This window comes from Myxocyprinus asiaticus, chromosome 44, assembly GCF_019703515.2.
Source record: "Myxocyprinus asiaticus isolate MX2 ecotype Aquarium Trade chromosome 44, UBuf_Myxa_2, whole genome shotgun sequence".
NCBI lineage: Eukaryota > Metazoa > Chordata > Actinopteri > Cypriniformes > Catostomidae > Myxocyprinus > Myxocyprinus asiaticus.
In genome coordinates this window covers 21,326,121-21,343,096 of record NC_059387.1, presented here as the reverse complement: position 1 = coordinate 21,343,096, position 16,976 = coordinate 21,326,121, and the positions used below count along the sequence as shown (strand labels likewise).

The 16,976-nt window shown below is 44.4% G+C and overlaps 1 protein-coding gene across 1 annotated transcript in view; it reads left to right on the top strand.

Moving 5' to 3' along the window:
* The window catches only part of vipr1b (vasoactive intestinal peptide receptor 1b), a 140,021-nt gene that overhangs the window by 88,031 nt on the left and 35,014 nt on the right, over positions 1-16,976 (top strand). The window contains exon 5 of the mRNA XM_051687777.1: positions 2,781-2,878. Coding sequence (XP_051543737.1) covers positions 2,781-2,878 — 98 coding nt within the window. The remainder of the gene's footprint in view (positions 1-2,780; positions 2,879-16,976) is intronic.

The window sequence follows — 16,976 nt, the reverse complement described above, 5'->3', positions numbered from 1 at the left end:
AGTTTGCAGAGAAACTCACTGCCGGCTCAGTACATGTGCTAACTAAGCCCTGTACTGGGGTAGGTGCTCCGCATGTGCTGGTTCCCAATAGGTAACCCCATGCGACATATATCTTCCGCTAATTCGTTTCCCTGTTGATAAACTGCGTCTTCCTTGGGCAGAGGCCCCTCTGCCCCAGTCACCATGTTTGTAGAAACTCCTCCCCCGTAGGGTAGGACCTACCATGGGACCTCTCTGGGTGGGGTGTGGTCTCCATGGTGTCTTCCCCTGGGGAGTGACACCACCCACCCCCGACGTAGACCTGGTGGCCCCAGTCGGTTAACAAATTTCACTTTTTTTGGGGGAGAGAAAAAAAAAGAGAGGATAAGAGGCCATGACTGGGCTAGCCTGTCTCTATCTTTTGGGCAGTTGACTTGTCCCCAAAGGGCCAATCGACACTCATAACAGCCTTGGGGGAGGTTACATGTCGGCCTGGTGCACTGCCTACGAGGCACACAGTGGTCTGCTCGTCACACACCACCAGTTCACGTAACACAGTTCAGCCAGTTGTGGCGTTTTGTATAGGGACCCCTAGTGTCACTACATCGACACAATGTTGAGTGAGTGACAGATAGGGAACGTCCTGGTTACCTGATGGAGGGAATGAGACATTGTGTCCCTCCAGCCACAACGCTGGACTATCCGCTGAAATGGCCAGGACCTTGTCTCGGCTCCTCAGCACAAAACCTGAATGAATGGTTGGATACCAGCTCCTTTTATACCCGTATGTTCGGGGGAGTGGTATTTCATTGGCCTTTTATCAAAGACCAGAGGTGTTTCGGGCTCCCAAGAGTGAACCCTAGTGTCACTACATCGACACAACATCTCGTTCCCTCCATTAGGGAACGGAGGTTACGCAAGTAACCAGGACGATTTTTAAGCACATTTTGCTTTGAGGGAACTATTATATGTGACTTTAGCAAGCTGTGACATTCAATATGCAGTTTGTCGTTCTGAAACTGTGGTTGTGACAGTGCCAGCTGTTTTTTTTTATTTTATTTTTTTTACCATTTTTAATAATAATAAAACAAATGTATTGTTTAATTTCTATAAACTAATGTTTAAATTCTGTTACCCATCTCTCAGGGTTCACCCAGAAATGTATATTCTGTCTTCTGTTGTTCCAAACCCGAATGACTTTTTTTCTTCTTCTGTGGATCACAAATGGAGATATTTGGCAGAATGTGAGCCATAGTCACCATTCACTTATAATGCATCTATTTCCTATACAGTGAAAGTGAATGGTGACTGAGGCTGTTAGTCCCTGACAATCTGCCTACTGTAACATCTCCCTTCATGTTCCATGCAAGAAAGGAAGTCATACGGGTTTGGAACAACATGAGGGTGAGTAAATGATGACAGATGTTTCATTTTTCGGTGAACTATCCCTTTAACCAGTAAGACTTCCTTGGTCAAACAGCTTCTTTAGAAAGACCATGCTGTTTGACCAGCTAAGTTTTGCATGGCAGTGGTGGTTTACCAGCTAGACCAGCACCAAACCAACTCTAAACAGCATAGAAATTCATTCTAGTCTTGATCAGCAGGGAGTTTTAAGAGAACATCATCAATGCAATGTCTATTTGCAAAGTTATGTCAACTACTGTTTTCAACTGCACTTGCATTTTACAGCACTGAAATGCTTCTACTGTTGAACTTTTGAACTATTTAAGTTTTAGCCAACACAGAGTGAATGCAGTCTTTCAAATTGTATGTGATAAAGTCCTTGAGTGTTCCTTACCCCAAAACCCAAGCTTTAAAATTCATCCTTTTTCAGTCAACCTCTTAGCCTCCTTTTCCTGCCTGTCTTTTATTCTCTGGGTGCAAACCAACAAGCCAAGAATAAAAGCTCCTTTATTTAGCATTGTACATCAGTGTCAGCTTTTCTGCGCACTTGTAAACATACTAATAGTCCATCTTCGAAGCAGCCAATGATACACTAAATGAAATGGCTTGATCTTTGAGCAGAGTGTAGTTAAGTGAAGAGCACATGCCTTTTGCCCTTTGATGAAAGCTTTCCCAGCATGTGTTTCCCCATCAATGAAAAACAGGAGAGGTAATCAGCATGCTAGGTCCAGACCCACTTGGGAATAAGTGGGCATTGGACTTAAAAGGGATTTTATGTTCTTGTCGGTGAATATCTGACTCCTCTGTGTTGCCATATTGATGTTTTCATACTCAGCCTTAGTCAAAGAAGGGATCATTTAAAACACAAAAACAGAATAACAGCATTGCAGAGCCAAGCTCTACGCAGGTGAGCCATTTAGGAAAGTTTTGCGTGGGAGAGGCAGCACATTACCCATTCTTACCACACATACTCAAAAAAAAAAGAGAGAACCTTGAGCCAGAATCATGTCTTTTCAAGCATCTTTCAGCCAATTAATTGAGTCATGGTCAAATACTGTAGTATTTATTTGGGGTTTGTGTGTTTTGACCCCACTGTCGTCATAGGTAGTGACGGCAGTATGCTTATTAAAAAGCTCAGTTATAGATTTACACATTGAAAACGATACTGACACACTGTATGTGACAGATTATTTTGCTTCATGTAACATAAGAGGTGTTTTTCTTGGTTTTAATAGAAAGACTTCTTACTGGAAAGGTTTATGAAAGACGTTCAGAGGCAGATAATAATAAAAAAAATATATTATTTGAGGGTTCGAGCAGACATAGTTCACAAAACTGTGAAGTTCAAAGGTATTTGAACTTGTAAACATGAATTCTTTTGTTCTATACTTTTCCAGGATAGTTTCTTTAGGTCGGTGAAGATTGGTTACACCATCGGCCACAGTGTTTCTCTCATTTCTCTCACTACTGCCATTGCAATACTTTGTATATTCAGGTAAGAAATTCTACATTTCTCAAATGCTAACATGTATTTGCTGGTGTAGTAGTTTCTTTTTTGTTCTTTTCCAAAAATTTGGTGTTTCTCTGAATGTCAATTGATCACACTATCCGTACTTATGTTGACCTTATAGGGATGTTTTAAACCCAATGATTTTAATTCCTTTTGGAGAATTTCTAGACACACCCTTTCTGTTCTTTGAGGCCATGTCCACACTTCTTAATTTTCAGTTAAAAATGCATTGCTCCACAGTGAAACTGCACTTTCCTCCACCAAAAACGGTAAAAGTTCTGTCATGATTATTTTTGTTAGCCATTAGTTACTTTTGCATTACCGGTATTTCTGCATTGAAAAGTGTTCAGTTGTTATCCTCTGGAGAACCTCTAGGCACCCTGTAAAGGAGCCTCAGGGCATTATTAAATCATTTTTTTGGAACCTGGTGCCAACCTTTAGGGATATATGAACACGGCAATCGCACTCGGATCCACACCAAAACAATCAACCCGAGACCACTTTGACGAGCTAGTCTCGGTCCGAATTTAAATGAACTCTGGAGCGGTTTGCATGTGGTGAGAATGCAATACGACCCAACGGACAAACAAACCAATAACCATGAGCATACCTGACAGATCTTTAAAGGAAAAATCTGTCAGAACATCATTGTAATTTCTTATCAAAGCATAAATATAAGCTTTTTGGCAAAGTATATTAGATATAAATGTACATTTAAAAAAGGTGGTGTTTAATAATTCTTAAATTTTATTACGATCATCAATTTATTACGTTGGATATTGGCAGAACAGGCAGGTAGTCAACTTTTTAGGAGGCATGAATCGGAACTAGTGCAATCTCTACAATGTGTATGTGTGTGTGTTTGCAGGAGATAGAGAACTATAGTTTTAAAGTCCTATCCAATCAAGTTGTCCCAAAGAACAATAAGATTGCCTCCCAGCCTACCTACCAGTTCTTTTCAATAAACTGACAGTGAAATAATTACATCCATTTGTTTATACAGAAATCTACATATAAATGATTTTTTTGAGTGACTGCTTGTGGCATAATGATTGATTAAACTTTTGACCTAGCAGAGCTAAACTAGTATTGCCGCAAGTACCAATTACGGGACAAAGCACACCAATTGCACATTATATGGATGAGCAGAGTTGTTTGGTCAAAGCACACCTGTTGGTGAATAATGAAATGTAGTTCAAAGGCTCTGAAGTAGATTTACTATTACCGCTTTATAATGTTTGACCAATTACTAGATAGGTTGCTTCGTTTCGCCTAAGTCAGCAGCAATGAAGGGGAAAAACACGGATAAACAGTGTTTATCCCACTTATTCAGACATGTCAGTTATCTGTACACGTGTCAATTCTACTTATAATCAAGTCAGACACAATTAAACTGGATATGCACAAAGGACGATTTTATGTCATAATTGTCATAACACCCAGGCTGTATGTCATAATTGTAACATATTGAAATAAATAAAAAGCACTATAATGTTAATAAATGTATAAATATCGTATATATTTCATATGTATAATAATGTTAGTCAGTAAACAACACATTATAACATTATGAAGCACAGACTTTATTCAAACCGCCAGACTATAATGTAAACATATTAGTCATATACACTAATGCCTCGGTTGCTTTCTGTGTATTTTTCATGAGTTGAAAGCAGCTCTTACATTCATACAGATGGGATCATAACAGACGTTTTGTAATATTTTGACCAGGTCAGACCAGAAAACAACACAAAAACATTTGTAACTTCTGAATGAGATATGTTTATCGTGGATCAAAAGCAAATGTTTTTCTTAATATAGTTTTACATACACAAGAAAGGGGTTATCAAAGAAATTAAAAAATCTCTGCATACTCCATGACATCACTGAACCTGGATTAAATTTGTCCTCTCAACTCTACCAGAACTTTGACAAATTCACAGCTGAAGTGTCTCAGTACTGCTGGGTCATTTGTTGTGACAGCTCTCAGTCTTGGGAAGTGAACGAGCTCTTTGCCAGGCATACAGTATACAGTGCTGTTATTTTGTTCTGGAATGCTCGTACACCATGTAATATGTTAGCTAGGGGCTTATCTCTTCCTTAGAGCACCAAGTTCAACGTGTTTAAGTGGCATGTGATGTCAGTCAGATGGGTCAAATGTACAATCTACTCTGGGTCTTCCAATTGTGGCTCAGTTTTCCCCTTTGCTTTCATGGAATTTGCGTATTTCAGGGAGGAGCATTCAGTAACTCTGCCGCAAGATAACCATCTTACCTCGCTATGCATCACCAAGTCACCTACTCTGTCATACTCTTCAATTAACTGTCAAAACTGTCGATGACTGTGCTTATGAAACAGTAAAATTGATCACACGCACAACCAGCTGCATCACATTGTGCAACTCATTGCTTCTAAGTTTTGATACGATTGCCTCTTGGTGTATAATACAATGAAAAGTTGCATTATACATTTCTTCTTTTTTCCAGATAAGGCCGATAAGTCTCCCACACATTTTGGGGGTTCTGTCTGTGCATACACTTGTGAGACCTGACCAGCTGACCAAGTTTCTTCTCATTGAAAAATGTCAGTGTATTCAGAAATGTCCTCACCTCTAGTCTGGCCATGGAGTGGCTGTAAACAACATTTCTTCTGTAAATGAATCTCTTTTTTGGGTATCTAACCCAAACACATACAGTTGTGCTCAAAAGTTTGCATACCCTTGGAGAATTGGTAATATATGTACCATTTTTAAAGAAAACATGAGTGAGCAGGCAAAACACATTTATTTTATTTCTTATGGGATTCATAATCAACTGTAGGTTATAACAGAATGGCACAATCATAAAACAAAACATTGCAACAAAGAAAAAAATGAAATTACCCCTGTTCCCATTTTGGGAAATGACCCAAAAGTCTGCAGACCCTTAGTTCTTAATACTGTGTATTGCCCCCTTTAGCATCAATGACAGCGTGCAGTCTTTTGTAATAGTTGTCTATGAGGCCCCAAATTCTTGCAGGTGGTATAGCTGCCCATTTGTCTTGCATGAACCGCACGTTTGAAATCTCCCCAGAGTGGCTCGATGATATTAAGGTCAGGAGACTGTGATGGCCACTCCAGAACATTCACCTTTTCTGCTGTAACCACTGGAGGGTCAACTTGGCCTTGTGCTTAGGGTCATTGTCATGCTGGACAGTCTTAAGTGCGTCCCATGCGCAGCTTTCATGCAGCAGAATGCAAATTGTTGCCAGTATTTTCTGATAACATGCTGCATTCATCTTGCCATCAATTTTCACAAGATTCCCCATGCCTTTAGAGCTCACACACCCCAAAAACATCAATGAGCCACCACCATGCTTCACAGTGGGGATGGTATTCTTTTCACTATAGGCCTTGTTGACCCCTCTCCAAACATAGCGCTTATGGTTGTGACCATAAAGCTCTATTTTGGTCTCGTCACTCCAAATTACAGTCTGCCAGTAGCTGTGAGGTGTGTCAAGGTGTTGTCGGGCATATTGTAACCAGGCTTTTTTGTGGCATTGGTAAAGTCTTCTTTCTGGCAACTCGATCATGCAGCTCATTTTTGTTCAAGTATCGTCATATTGTGCTCCTTGAAACAACCACACCATCTTTTTCCAGAGCAGCCTGTATTTCTCCTGAGGTTACCTGTGGGTTTTTCTTTGTATCCTGAACAATTCTTCTGGCAGTTTTGGCTGAAATCTTTCTTGGTCTACCTGACCTTGGCTTGGTATCAAGAGATCCCTGAATTTTCCACTTCTTAATAAGTGACTGAACAGTACTGACCGGCATTTTCAAGGCTTTGGATATCTTTTTATATCCTTTTCCATCTTTATAAAGTTCCATTACCTTGTTACGCAGGTCTTTTGACAGTTCTTTTCTGCTCCCCATGGCTCAGTATCTAGCCTGCTCAGTGCATACACGTGAGAGCTAACAAACTCATTGACTATTTATACACAGACACTAATAGCAATTTTAAAAGCCACAGGTGTGGGAAATTAACCTTTAATTGCTATTTAAACCTGTGTGTGTCACCTTGTGTGTCTGTAATAAGGCCAAACATTCAAGGGAATGTAAACTTTTGATCAGGGCCATTTGGGTGATTTCTGTTATCATTATGATTTAAAAAGGAGCCAAACAACTATGTGATAATAAATGGCTTCATATGATCACTATCCTTAAATAAAAGACATATTTTCAAAATCAATGCCAAAATTTCACAATTTCTGCCAGGGTATGCAAACTTTTGAGCACAACTGTATCTGAGCAACATCACTCACATCCGTGCTTTCATCCACCGCGATGCTGAAACACAGTAATTTAAAAGATGCAGCAATTAAATGCTCGGCTGAAGAGTTTTTGCTGCTCAAAAAGTGAAACCAAAAGCTGCATGATTTTCTTTTTCTGAGATTGCTCCCAGGGGGGTAATAACCATTGAATTTTGTGTGCATGCTTTGAAAGTGCCGTTCTAAATTGTTTCGTTTGAAACCTGAGCAGATTGTTTTAATAACAAATACAGGGACTTGGATCCATGGAGTACAAATTCATCTGTCCACGTCTCCTGAAACTTTCTATGTTTATCTTGTTTGGCTTGTACCTTTCTCTTTTTAGTAGCATCACCACATGCATCCATCTGCACACTAGGCCCCTTCCATAATCTTTATTAACTTGATTTTCAGTCGTATTCTTTCCAGTCATCAATAGCTTCACACCCGACACTGTCTAATAATAATACGTTTTATTTTTATAGCGCCTTTCTAAAACTCAAGGTCGCTTCACAAAGCCAAAATCAACAAATACAAAAGATATAAAAAATACAGGCAACACAAAACAAGTAAAAAAACAGAAAATACAAGGAAAGTACAAGGAAATTAGATATGTTTTCAAATGCATTTTGAAAAGGAGATGGAAGATATTTCATGAAGGTTCTGAGGATGTGAATTCCAAAGTTTAGGAACAGCAATACTGAATGCCCCAGCACCCATAGAGGCTAATCTAAATTTGGGGACAATGAAATAGACAAAAGACAAAAACAGTCTTGTTTTCTTTTCACTTGGTTTGTTTTGTTTAATAAGAAAATTGATACATTTTTTGATAACTTGCTTTGCAGCTACATGGACCTGCATCTTCTAACATTCAATTTCCTCTGCGCCACCTATTGGAAGAACAGCATACATACCCTCTATTTTGGTTTCACTCTATTGGCTGCATTATTAATTACAGTCTCGTCAGCCACCAAAGAAAGTTTGTCGAGCCGCGCAATGAGGAACACTGAATGTCACTTTTGACTTTTCAAAGTTAGAACAACATTTTACCATGTTTAAGCACTTTGGCCAGTATGTGACGCTGTAAAAAAAAAAACATTGTGTATTTTTGCAAATCCGTTCAGTGGCGCTAGTATCGCAGAAATTGCATACTTCAGCTTTAAGGTTGTTTTCAGGCACAGCTGCTCAACCTTTGATAAGTTTGATATTGTTAATAGTATCAATCCTTTTAATATATTTTGTTGCCAGATAAAGGGCTCAGTTTGTGTCCTGGAAACCACCTAATGTTTCACATTGAAGGATGACATTTTGATAAAGTTGATGGTTAGCAGGCTTTGAACACAACAAGTGCCTTGTGTGTGTTTCTAGCCAACCCCACATCACTATTGAGTACATTCACCATGGGGCGTCATGGAGTAAGTCACATCATCGAGGCAGTCAAGTATTAAATGGAGAGCACCATGCTTCCCTTTTGACACTACAGTGATTGATCTAGGCCACCAGAGGCAGAAAGTCCTGCTAATGACAGAGATAAGAGCTTTCTCTCATCTACACCCTACCACACACACATTCGTCAAGGCCAAACAAGACTCTCTGCCAGCAGAGAGTCATTTCAAATTACATTAGTGTTCATTTTAGATAGAAGCCCAGTAGTTATATTCTGAACCATGAACACAATTTCAATATTTACCCTTTAGGTGGCACCAAGTTGGCATTTTATTAATATCACGTAGACTGACGTTTGACTTAACGAACGGCAATAGGTCTGGTTGCTGCTTATTCTGGCTAAGAACTAGCCACTTACACAGGAAAAGGCCATCTGGTCGACATGTAAAACAACCAACTACAGTTTGTTTTGTTTTGTTTTCATGCTGTTTAGAAGGGGGGTTTTCTGAAAAAAATTATTCTGCTCATGGATATGTAGTTTGCTTGCTATTAAGAGCCTCAAACAAAACTCTGTGTAAGATTTGATGCCCTCAACCTGGCAAACTTTGGCTAATCCTGAACTTTGAATCAAGATTCAAAAAAGTACTTTTCATTTTCCAGTTTGTGTCAGGCAGTTAGTGAACTGACTGTGAGTGCCATATGAGGCTGAGACTAGCAATACAAATGTGCAAACAGCATTATTTCTATTTAGCATTGGTAAAACATTTATAAACTTTGCATGCATTTGGAGAACAGGCTATTTATGATGCTGTTCTAGTGGATAATTCATTTTTGTAAATGGCAAATTACCATGACATGTTCATTACAGTAACTGCTATGTATGTATCTTGTTCATAATCACTGTAACATGAGTGAGTGAACATGTCCTGCTATTAAATGCTATAGTACAACACTTTCTAGGCTGATTATATTTCACATTAGACATTAGACACTGTTCTTGGAGATTGACCTTTCAGCAGAATTCAAATCCAGTCCAGCCAAACCAAAAATGTCACACTAGGCTTTAAGCATGCAAAATTACTTTGGAAGATGTAATATGGGGAACAGGATTTGGTATCACTCTAGGGTTTTTCCAAATAAATGGTAAATAACAAATAATAATACATTCATAATATACTGTATATTCCACTTTCTCATAACAGTGCACAACATGCAGCTTTGAAGTTTGTATTCTTTGTATTAGGTCAAGAGTTCTGTGACATTTAGATCCTCTACTGACCCTTCACTAAGCTCCGCCCCAGTTGGTTACGGTTGCTCGGCGCTGACAAGCTCTGCAGAACTCTCATAGGTATGAATGAGAGATTGCTGTGAAAGGTGGGGATTTTTGCAAAATATTCTCAGAAACGGAATGGAAAATATTCTTAAGTGGGCTGGAATGAAGAGTGACGTTGTAATGCATATTTTTCTGATGTTTTTTTTTTTTTTTTACAGAAATCGTTAAATTACACTGTAATTTGATTGAAAACTGCAGAGATTATGAATCAGAATAAAGAAAAACTATTATCCCAGTCACTTGAAAAGAGAAAAGCATCACTTATAGCGATTACACACCTGATAACATTAATGTAAGTGAACAGAACTGCTTATAACGTCTCATAACACACTCATTTTGATGCTGTGAACTGTTTATTTACTATCACTTTTATTATTACATGAATCAATACATAAATGAATTAACGTTCAGATGTTAGTTTTAATTTACCTTGGAGGAAATGTAGGTGTCCTCGCTGATGTTATTCATGCTCATTTGGGAATGTGGACTGATAGTTTAATCCATAGTGTGCCCTTCTTGACATTTATTTAAAGATTTTTTTAAAAGAAAATTTTATTAGATAATTTTGATAAAATCCTGTTTCCCTATCTGTCACTCACTCGACGTTGTGTCGATGTAGTGACACTAGGGGTCACTCTTGGGAGCCCGAGACACCTCTTTGATAAAAGGCCAATGAAAATTGGCGAGTGGTATTTGCATGCCACTCCCCCGGACATATGGGTATAAAAGTAGCTGGTATGCAACCACTCATTCAGATTTTCTCTTCAGAGCCGAACGGTCATGCTCACTGAGCTGAATTCCCACGACTGTTAATTCACCTCTGCTGGATCTGATGGTGCATATCAGCGACTTCTCCCTCCTCTGCACTGGTGCACTGCAGAGAATGCCCCTGGGCGCTTCTGCAGAAATAAGAATATATTTCTCTAAAAGAGTATATTTCTCTAAAAGAGTTTATTTCTCTAAAAGAGCGGCACACAGAACGTTTTTTAAAGACGCGTCTTTTTAAAGATGCCTTTCCGATTGTGTGTTATTCCTGGTTGTGCTCATTATCTCTCGCCTTCTGACGGTCACGATCACTGTCTTTCGTGTCTGGGCACTGCTCACGCGGAGACATCGTTCGTGGATGGTCATGTACTCATTGCGATGTCCATGGCAACGATGCGGTTGCGGCTCACCTTCGTAAGAAAGCAAGCCACCCTAGAGGCTCCCTGCCACGGTCCATTTACCCACGGGTATGAGGCCAGCACGGCTAGCACTGGGGGTGATTTGGGGACCCCAATGGGACCGCCTCCGCCGGGTATCCCCCCGCGGACCTCCCATTCCCCAGCACGCTCGTCTGCCCCAATCGGGCTTACGGATGAGTCCGCCGGCTCGTCTCACGGCGAGTTCGACCTCTTATTCGGAGCCCGCAAAAGTGATGAGCTCTTGAGCGCAGCATCGGAGAGCGGGCTCGTCCAGTTGGACGTGGAAGCCTCAGCTGGGCTCCTCCCTTCGGGGACGATTGCCCAGTCACAGGCTGACGCGGAGATGATGACATGCTTTCCCGGGCAGCCGTGAGCGTCGGCTAGAGTGGAACCCTCCGCTCTTCCCTGAACCCTCGCAGCTCGATGATTGGTTCCTGGGCTCGTGGCGCCGCTCAAAGCCATGCCCTGCCCCCATTCCTTTCTTCCCGGAAGTGCATGAAGAGCTGACAAGGTCGTGGGAGGCACTTTTTTCTGCCCGGTCCTGATCTTTTCAGCTTCCCCCGCCCTCACTACCCTTGATGGTGGGGCGGCCAAGGGCTATTCGGCAATCCCCTGGTGGATAAAGGCCTGTAGGTTTACGTCGTCTCTGACGGTCAAGGCCTATGGTGCCGCTGGACAAGCCGCCTCCGCCCTGCATGCCATGGCTCTCCTGCAAGACTGCCAAGGTGCTAAAGGAACTGCACGAGGGTAGTTCCACCCCGGGATTGATGCAGGAACTGCGCTTGGCGACCGACCTCGCTCTCTGAGCGACGGAGGTCACGGCGCGGACTCTCGGGCAGACGATGTCCACATTAGTGGTCCAGGAGCACCACCTTTGGCTCAACCTGGTCGAGATGGGTGAGGCCGACAGGACACGATTCCTTGCTGCCCCCATCTCCCAGGCTGGCCTATTCAGCGACACTGTCAAGGACTTTGCCCAGCAGTTCTCGACGGTGGAGCAGTAGACGGAGGCTATCCGACATATCCTGCCCCGGCGCGGTTCAACATCCTGCACCCCGTCTGCTCATCGCCAAGGGCATCCCCCTGCGGTGACTGCACCGGCTCCGCCACAGCCCGCCCCTTCGGCCTGGCCCCGGCATGGAGCACACCGCAGGAAGCAGACGCCACCCATCTCGCGGCAGCCCAGAACCCGTGAAAGGCTTCAAAGCACCCTTGAGACGGGCGACCCAGGGACGACGAAACCCGCTGCTCTGGAGCTGGTAAGCAGATCTTTCCATCTTTTTGTTACCTTTGCATTTAATTGCGCTGCATGCCCAAGTGGCTGCAGTACTCAAGAGTTCAGCAAGAGCAGTTTCCTTGTAACCTGGGTCACATATCCGGTGTACACGGCCATCAACACGACCACCATCCACCACTCTATTTGGCAGGTATGGCGCTCCAGCGGCGGTCTCCCGCCCCTGAGCGCCCAGCTGTGGCACAAATCCGCCCCCAATGTGACAGTCTCCATGGGTCACGAGGACAGGCCTCTTCCTCCCCCGTCCCAGGCTGTTCCGGGGGTGGTCACAAGGAGCCAGGTAAGTGCTTCGATGTCCTCGGACTCAGCACGGCCACGATGTGGTGTGGCACCTCAAGCTCCGCCCCGCCGCGAGGCCCCACCCGCCGGTACATCCGATGACGTTGTCCCTTTGGTCCCCCTTGTGCGGAACTCGGACGCATGGCTTGCGCTTTCCAATCCATCGCGATGGCTGGTCCGGACCGTCCGACACGGCTACGTGATTCAGTTCGCCAGGCATCCGCCCAGGTTCAGTGGTGTCCACTTCACCTTGGTGAAGGACGAAAATGCTGCTACCTTGCGTGGAGATCGCTACCCTCCTATGGAAGGGCGCGATAGATCCTGTCCCTCCGGCCGAGATGAAGAAGGGGTTTTACAGCCCCTACTTCATCATACCGAAAAAAGGCGGTGGATTGCGGCTAATCTTGGACCTGCGAGTACTGACTGCTTTACACAGACTCCCGTTCAAGATGTGGACGCAAAAACGCATTCTGGTGAGCGTCCGGCATCAAGATTGGTTCGCGGCGGTAGACCTGAAGCACGCGTACTTCCACGTCTCGATCCTTCCTCGACACAGACCCTTCCTGCGGTTTGCATTCGAGGGTCAGGCATATCAGTACAAGGTCCTCCCTTTCGGCCTGTCCCTGTCTCCTCGCATCTTCATGAAGGTCGCAGAGGCAGCCCTTGCCCCGCTAAGGGAGGTGGGCATTCGTGTTCTCAACTATCTCGACAACTGGCTAATCTTAGCTCACTCTCGGGACATGTTGTGCGCACACAGGGACTTGGTGCTCTCACACCTCAGCCGACTAGGGCTTTGGGTCAACTGGGAAAAGAGCAAGCTCCTCCCGGTTCAGAGCATCTCTTTTCTCGGTTTGGAGTTGGACTCAGTCTCTTTGACAGCGCGCCTCACGAATGAGCGTGCTCAGTCGGTGTTGGTCTGTTTGAAGGCATTCAAACAGAAAACAGCGGTTCCACTGAAACTTTTTCAGAGGCTCCTGGGGCATATGGCATCCTCAGCAGTGGCCACCCCGCTCGAGTTGATGCATATGAGACTGCTTCAGCACTGGCTTCAGACTCGAGTCCCGAGATGGGCATGGCGCCACGGGACACATTGCGTGGTCATCACGCCGGTCTGTTACCGTCTTTTCAGCCCTTGGACCGACCTCTCGTTTCTACGGGCAGGTGTTCTCCAGGTGCGTCGTGGTCACGACGGACGCCTCCAAAACGGGCTGGGGCACTGTTTCCAATGGGTACGCAGCCGCCGGCTGGTGGACGGGCTTTGGCACATCAACTGCCTTGAGTTGTTGGCAATTCTGCTCGCCCTGCGGAGGTTTCGGCCATTGATCCAGGGCAAGCACATGTTAGTTCAGACAGACAACATGGCAACGGTAGCATATGTTAACCGCCAATGCGGTCTGCGCTCTCGTTGTATGTCACAACTCGCCCGCCGTCTCCTCCTCTGGAGTCAGCAGCACTTCAAGTTGCTGTGAGCCACTCACATCCCGGGCAACCTCAACACTACAGCAGACGCGCTGTCACAACAGGTTACCCTCAGGGTAGAGTGGAGACTCCACCCTCAGGTGGTCCAGCTGATTTGGAGTCGATTCGGACAGGCACAGGTGCACCTGTTTGCCTCCCAAGAATCCTCCCCACTGCCCGCACTGGTACGCCCTGACCAAGGCCCCCCTTGGCATAAACGCACTGGCACACAGCTGGCCCCCTGGCATGCGCAAATATGCGTTTCCCCCAGTGAGCGTACTTGCACAGACCCTATGCAAGGTCAGGGAGGACGAAGAGCAGGTCATCCTGGTAGCACCCTACTGTCCCACCCAGACGCGGTTCTCGGACCTCACGCTCCTCGTGACAGCCCCCACTGGCGAATTCCTGCGGTGGTAGACATGATCACTCAGGCTAGGGCCCCCTCTACGAGATGCCTGTATGCCTTTAAGTGGCATCTGTCCGTGGTATCTTCCCCTTGGGAGGGACACCCCCCAACTAGACCTGGTGGCCCAGTCAGATAATCCCCCTCCTTTTTTAGGGAGTGGAAAAAGAGAAGGGGAAAAGAGGCCATGACTGGGTTAAGCCTGTTTCTATCTCTTGAGTAGTCGACGTGTCCCCAAAGGGCCGTTCGACACTCATAACTATGTTGGGGGAGGTTACGTGTCGACCAGTAGTAGTCTGCCCACCACACACCACCAGTTCACGTAACACAGTTCAGCCAATTGTGGCATTTCGTATAGGGACCCCTAGTGTCACTACATTGACACAACGTCGAGTGAGTGACAGATAGGGAACATCACGGTTACTTGTGTAAACTCCGTTCCCTGATGGAGGGAACGAGACGTTGTGTCCCTCCTGCCACAATGCTGAACTACCCGCTGAAATGGCCGGACCTTATATCGGCTCCTCAGCATAAAACCTGAATGAGTGGTTGCATACCAGCTCCTTTTATACCTGTATGTCCGGGGGAGTGGCATGCAAATACCACTCGGCAATTTTCATTGGCCTTTTATCAAAGACCAGAATACATTACAGAATACATACACTATATTGCCAAAAGTATTCGCTCATCTGCCTTTAGATGCATATGAACTTAAGTGACATCCCATTCTTAATCCATGGGGTTTAATATGATGTCGGCCCACCCTTTGCAGCTATAACAGCTTCAACTCTTCTGGGAAGGCTTTCCACAAGGTTTAGGAGTGTGTTTATGGGAATATTTGACCATTCTTCCAGAAGCGCATTTGTGAGGTCAGACACTAATGTTGGACGAGAAGGCCTGGCTCGCAGTCTTCGCTCTAATTCATCCCAAAGGTGCTCTGTCAGGTTGAGGTCAGGACTCTGTGCAGGCCAGTCAAGTTCTTCCACACCAAACTCGCTCATCCATGTCTTTATGGACCTTGCTTTGTGCACTGGTGCACAGTCATGTTGGAACAGGAAGGGGCCATCCCCAAACTGTTCCCACAAAGTTGGGAGCATGGAATTGTCCAAAATCTCTTGGTATGCTGAAGCATTCAGAGTTCCTTTCACTGGAACTAAGGGGCCAAGCCCAGCTCCTGAAAAACAACCCCACACCATAATCCCCCTCCACCAAACTTCACAGTTGGCACAATGCAGTCAGACAAGTACCGTTCTCCTGGCAACCGCCAAATCCAGACTCGTCCATCAGATTGCCAGATGGAGAAGCGTGATTCGTCACTCCAGAGAATGCGTCTCCACTGCTCTAGAGTCCAGTGGCGGCGTGCTTTACACCACTGCATCCGATGCTTTGCATTGCACTTGGTGATGTATGGCTTGGATGCAGCTGCTCGGCCATGGAAACCCATTCCATGAAGCTCTCTACGCACTGTTCTTGAGCTAATCTGAAGGCCACATGAACTTTGGAGGTCTGTAGCGATTGACTCTGCAGAAAGTTGGCGACCTCTGCGCACTATGCGTCTCAGCATCCGCTGACCCCGCTCTGTCATTTTACATGGCCTACCACTTCGTGGCTGAGTTGCTGTCATTCCCAATCGCTTCCACTTTGTTATAATACCACTGACAGTTGACTGTGGAATATTTAGTAGCAAGGAAATTTCATGACTGGACTTGTTGCACAGGTGGCATCCTATCACAGTACCACGCTGGAATTCACTGAGCTCCTGAGAGCGGCCCATTCTTTCACAAATGTTTGTAGAAGCAGTCTGCATGCCTAGGTGCTTCATTTTATACACCTGTGGCCATGGAAGTGATTGGAACACCTGAATTAAATTATTTGGATGGGTGAGCGAATACTTTTGGCAATATAGTGTACATTCAGTATGGTTGTTGCTTCAGAAATTTATCAAGCATCTCATATGCACTGTTCCATCTGTTTTCTCTGAGAGTAGATCACACGACCCCGTTGCAAATGCTACGATGAATTTTAAACCTTTATCATCAGGTGTGTGCACTGTCCTGACTAGCAATTAGCAAAAGCCAATGAAATGGAGAGAGGGCAGGAGTAGAGAAAGGCATCTGTGAAAATACATTTATTAAATAAAAACATCATCCACGTCTCACGAGCCGCTGCCTCATCAATATTTTTTGCTGTGTTTTCCCCCGTTGTGTGCAAATCAGTGCAATAACAGGTGCGAGCTCATAGTTCATGTTGTTTGTTGGCATGTGATCATGAATAAACTCTCCTGTTGCTAAACTATCCCATTGCTGTGTGCGTGGGTTTGTGAAAGAATTTCAGGATCGTAGTTTCATTTGGGCACCAGTTGTCATGTATGCAAACTTTAGTGTATGCACTTAATGCACATCTTTGTTTCTATATCGGTCTTTGGCATGCGTCACTGCGCTGCTGCAGTTTAAACTGAACTCAGA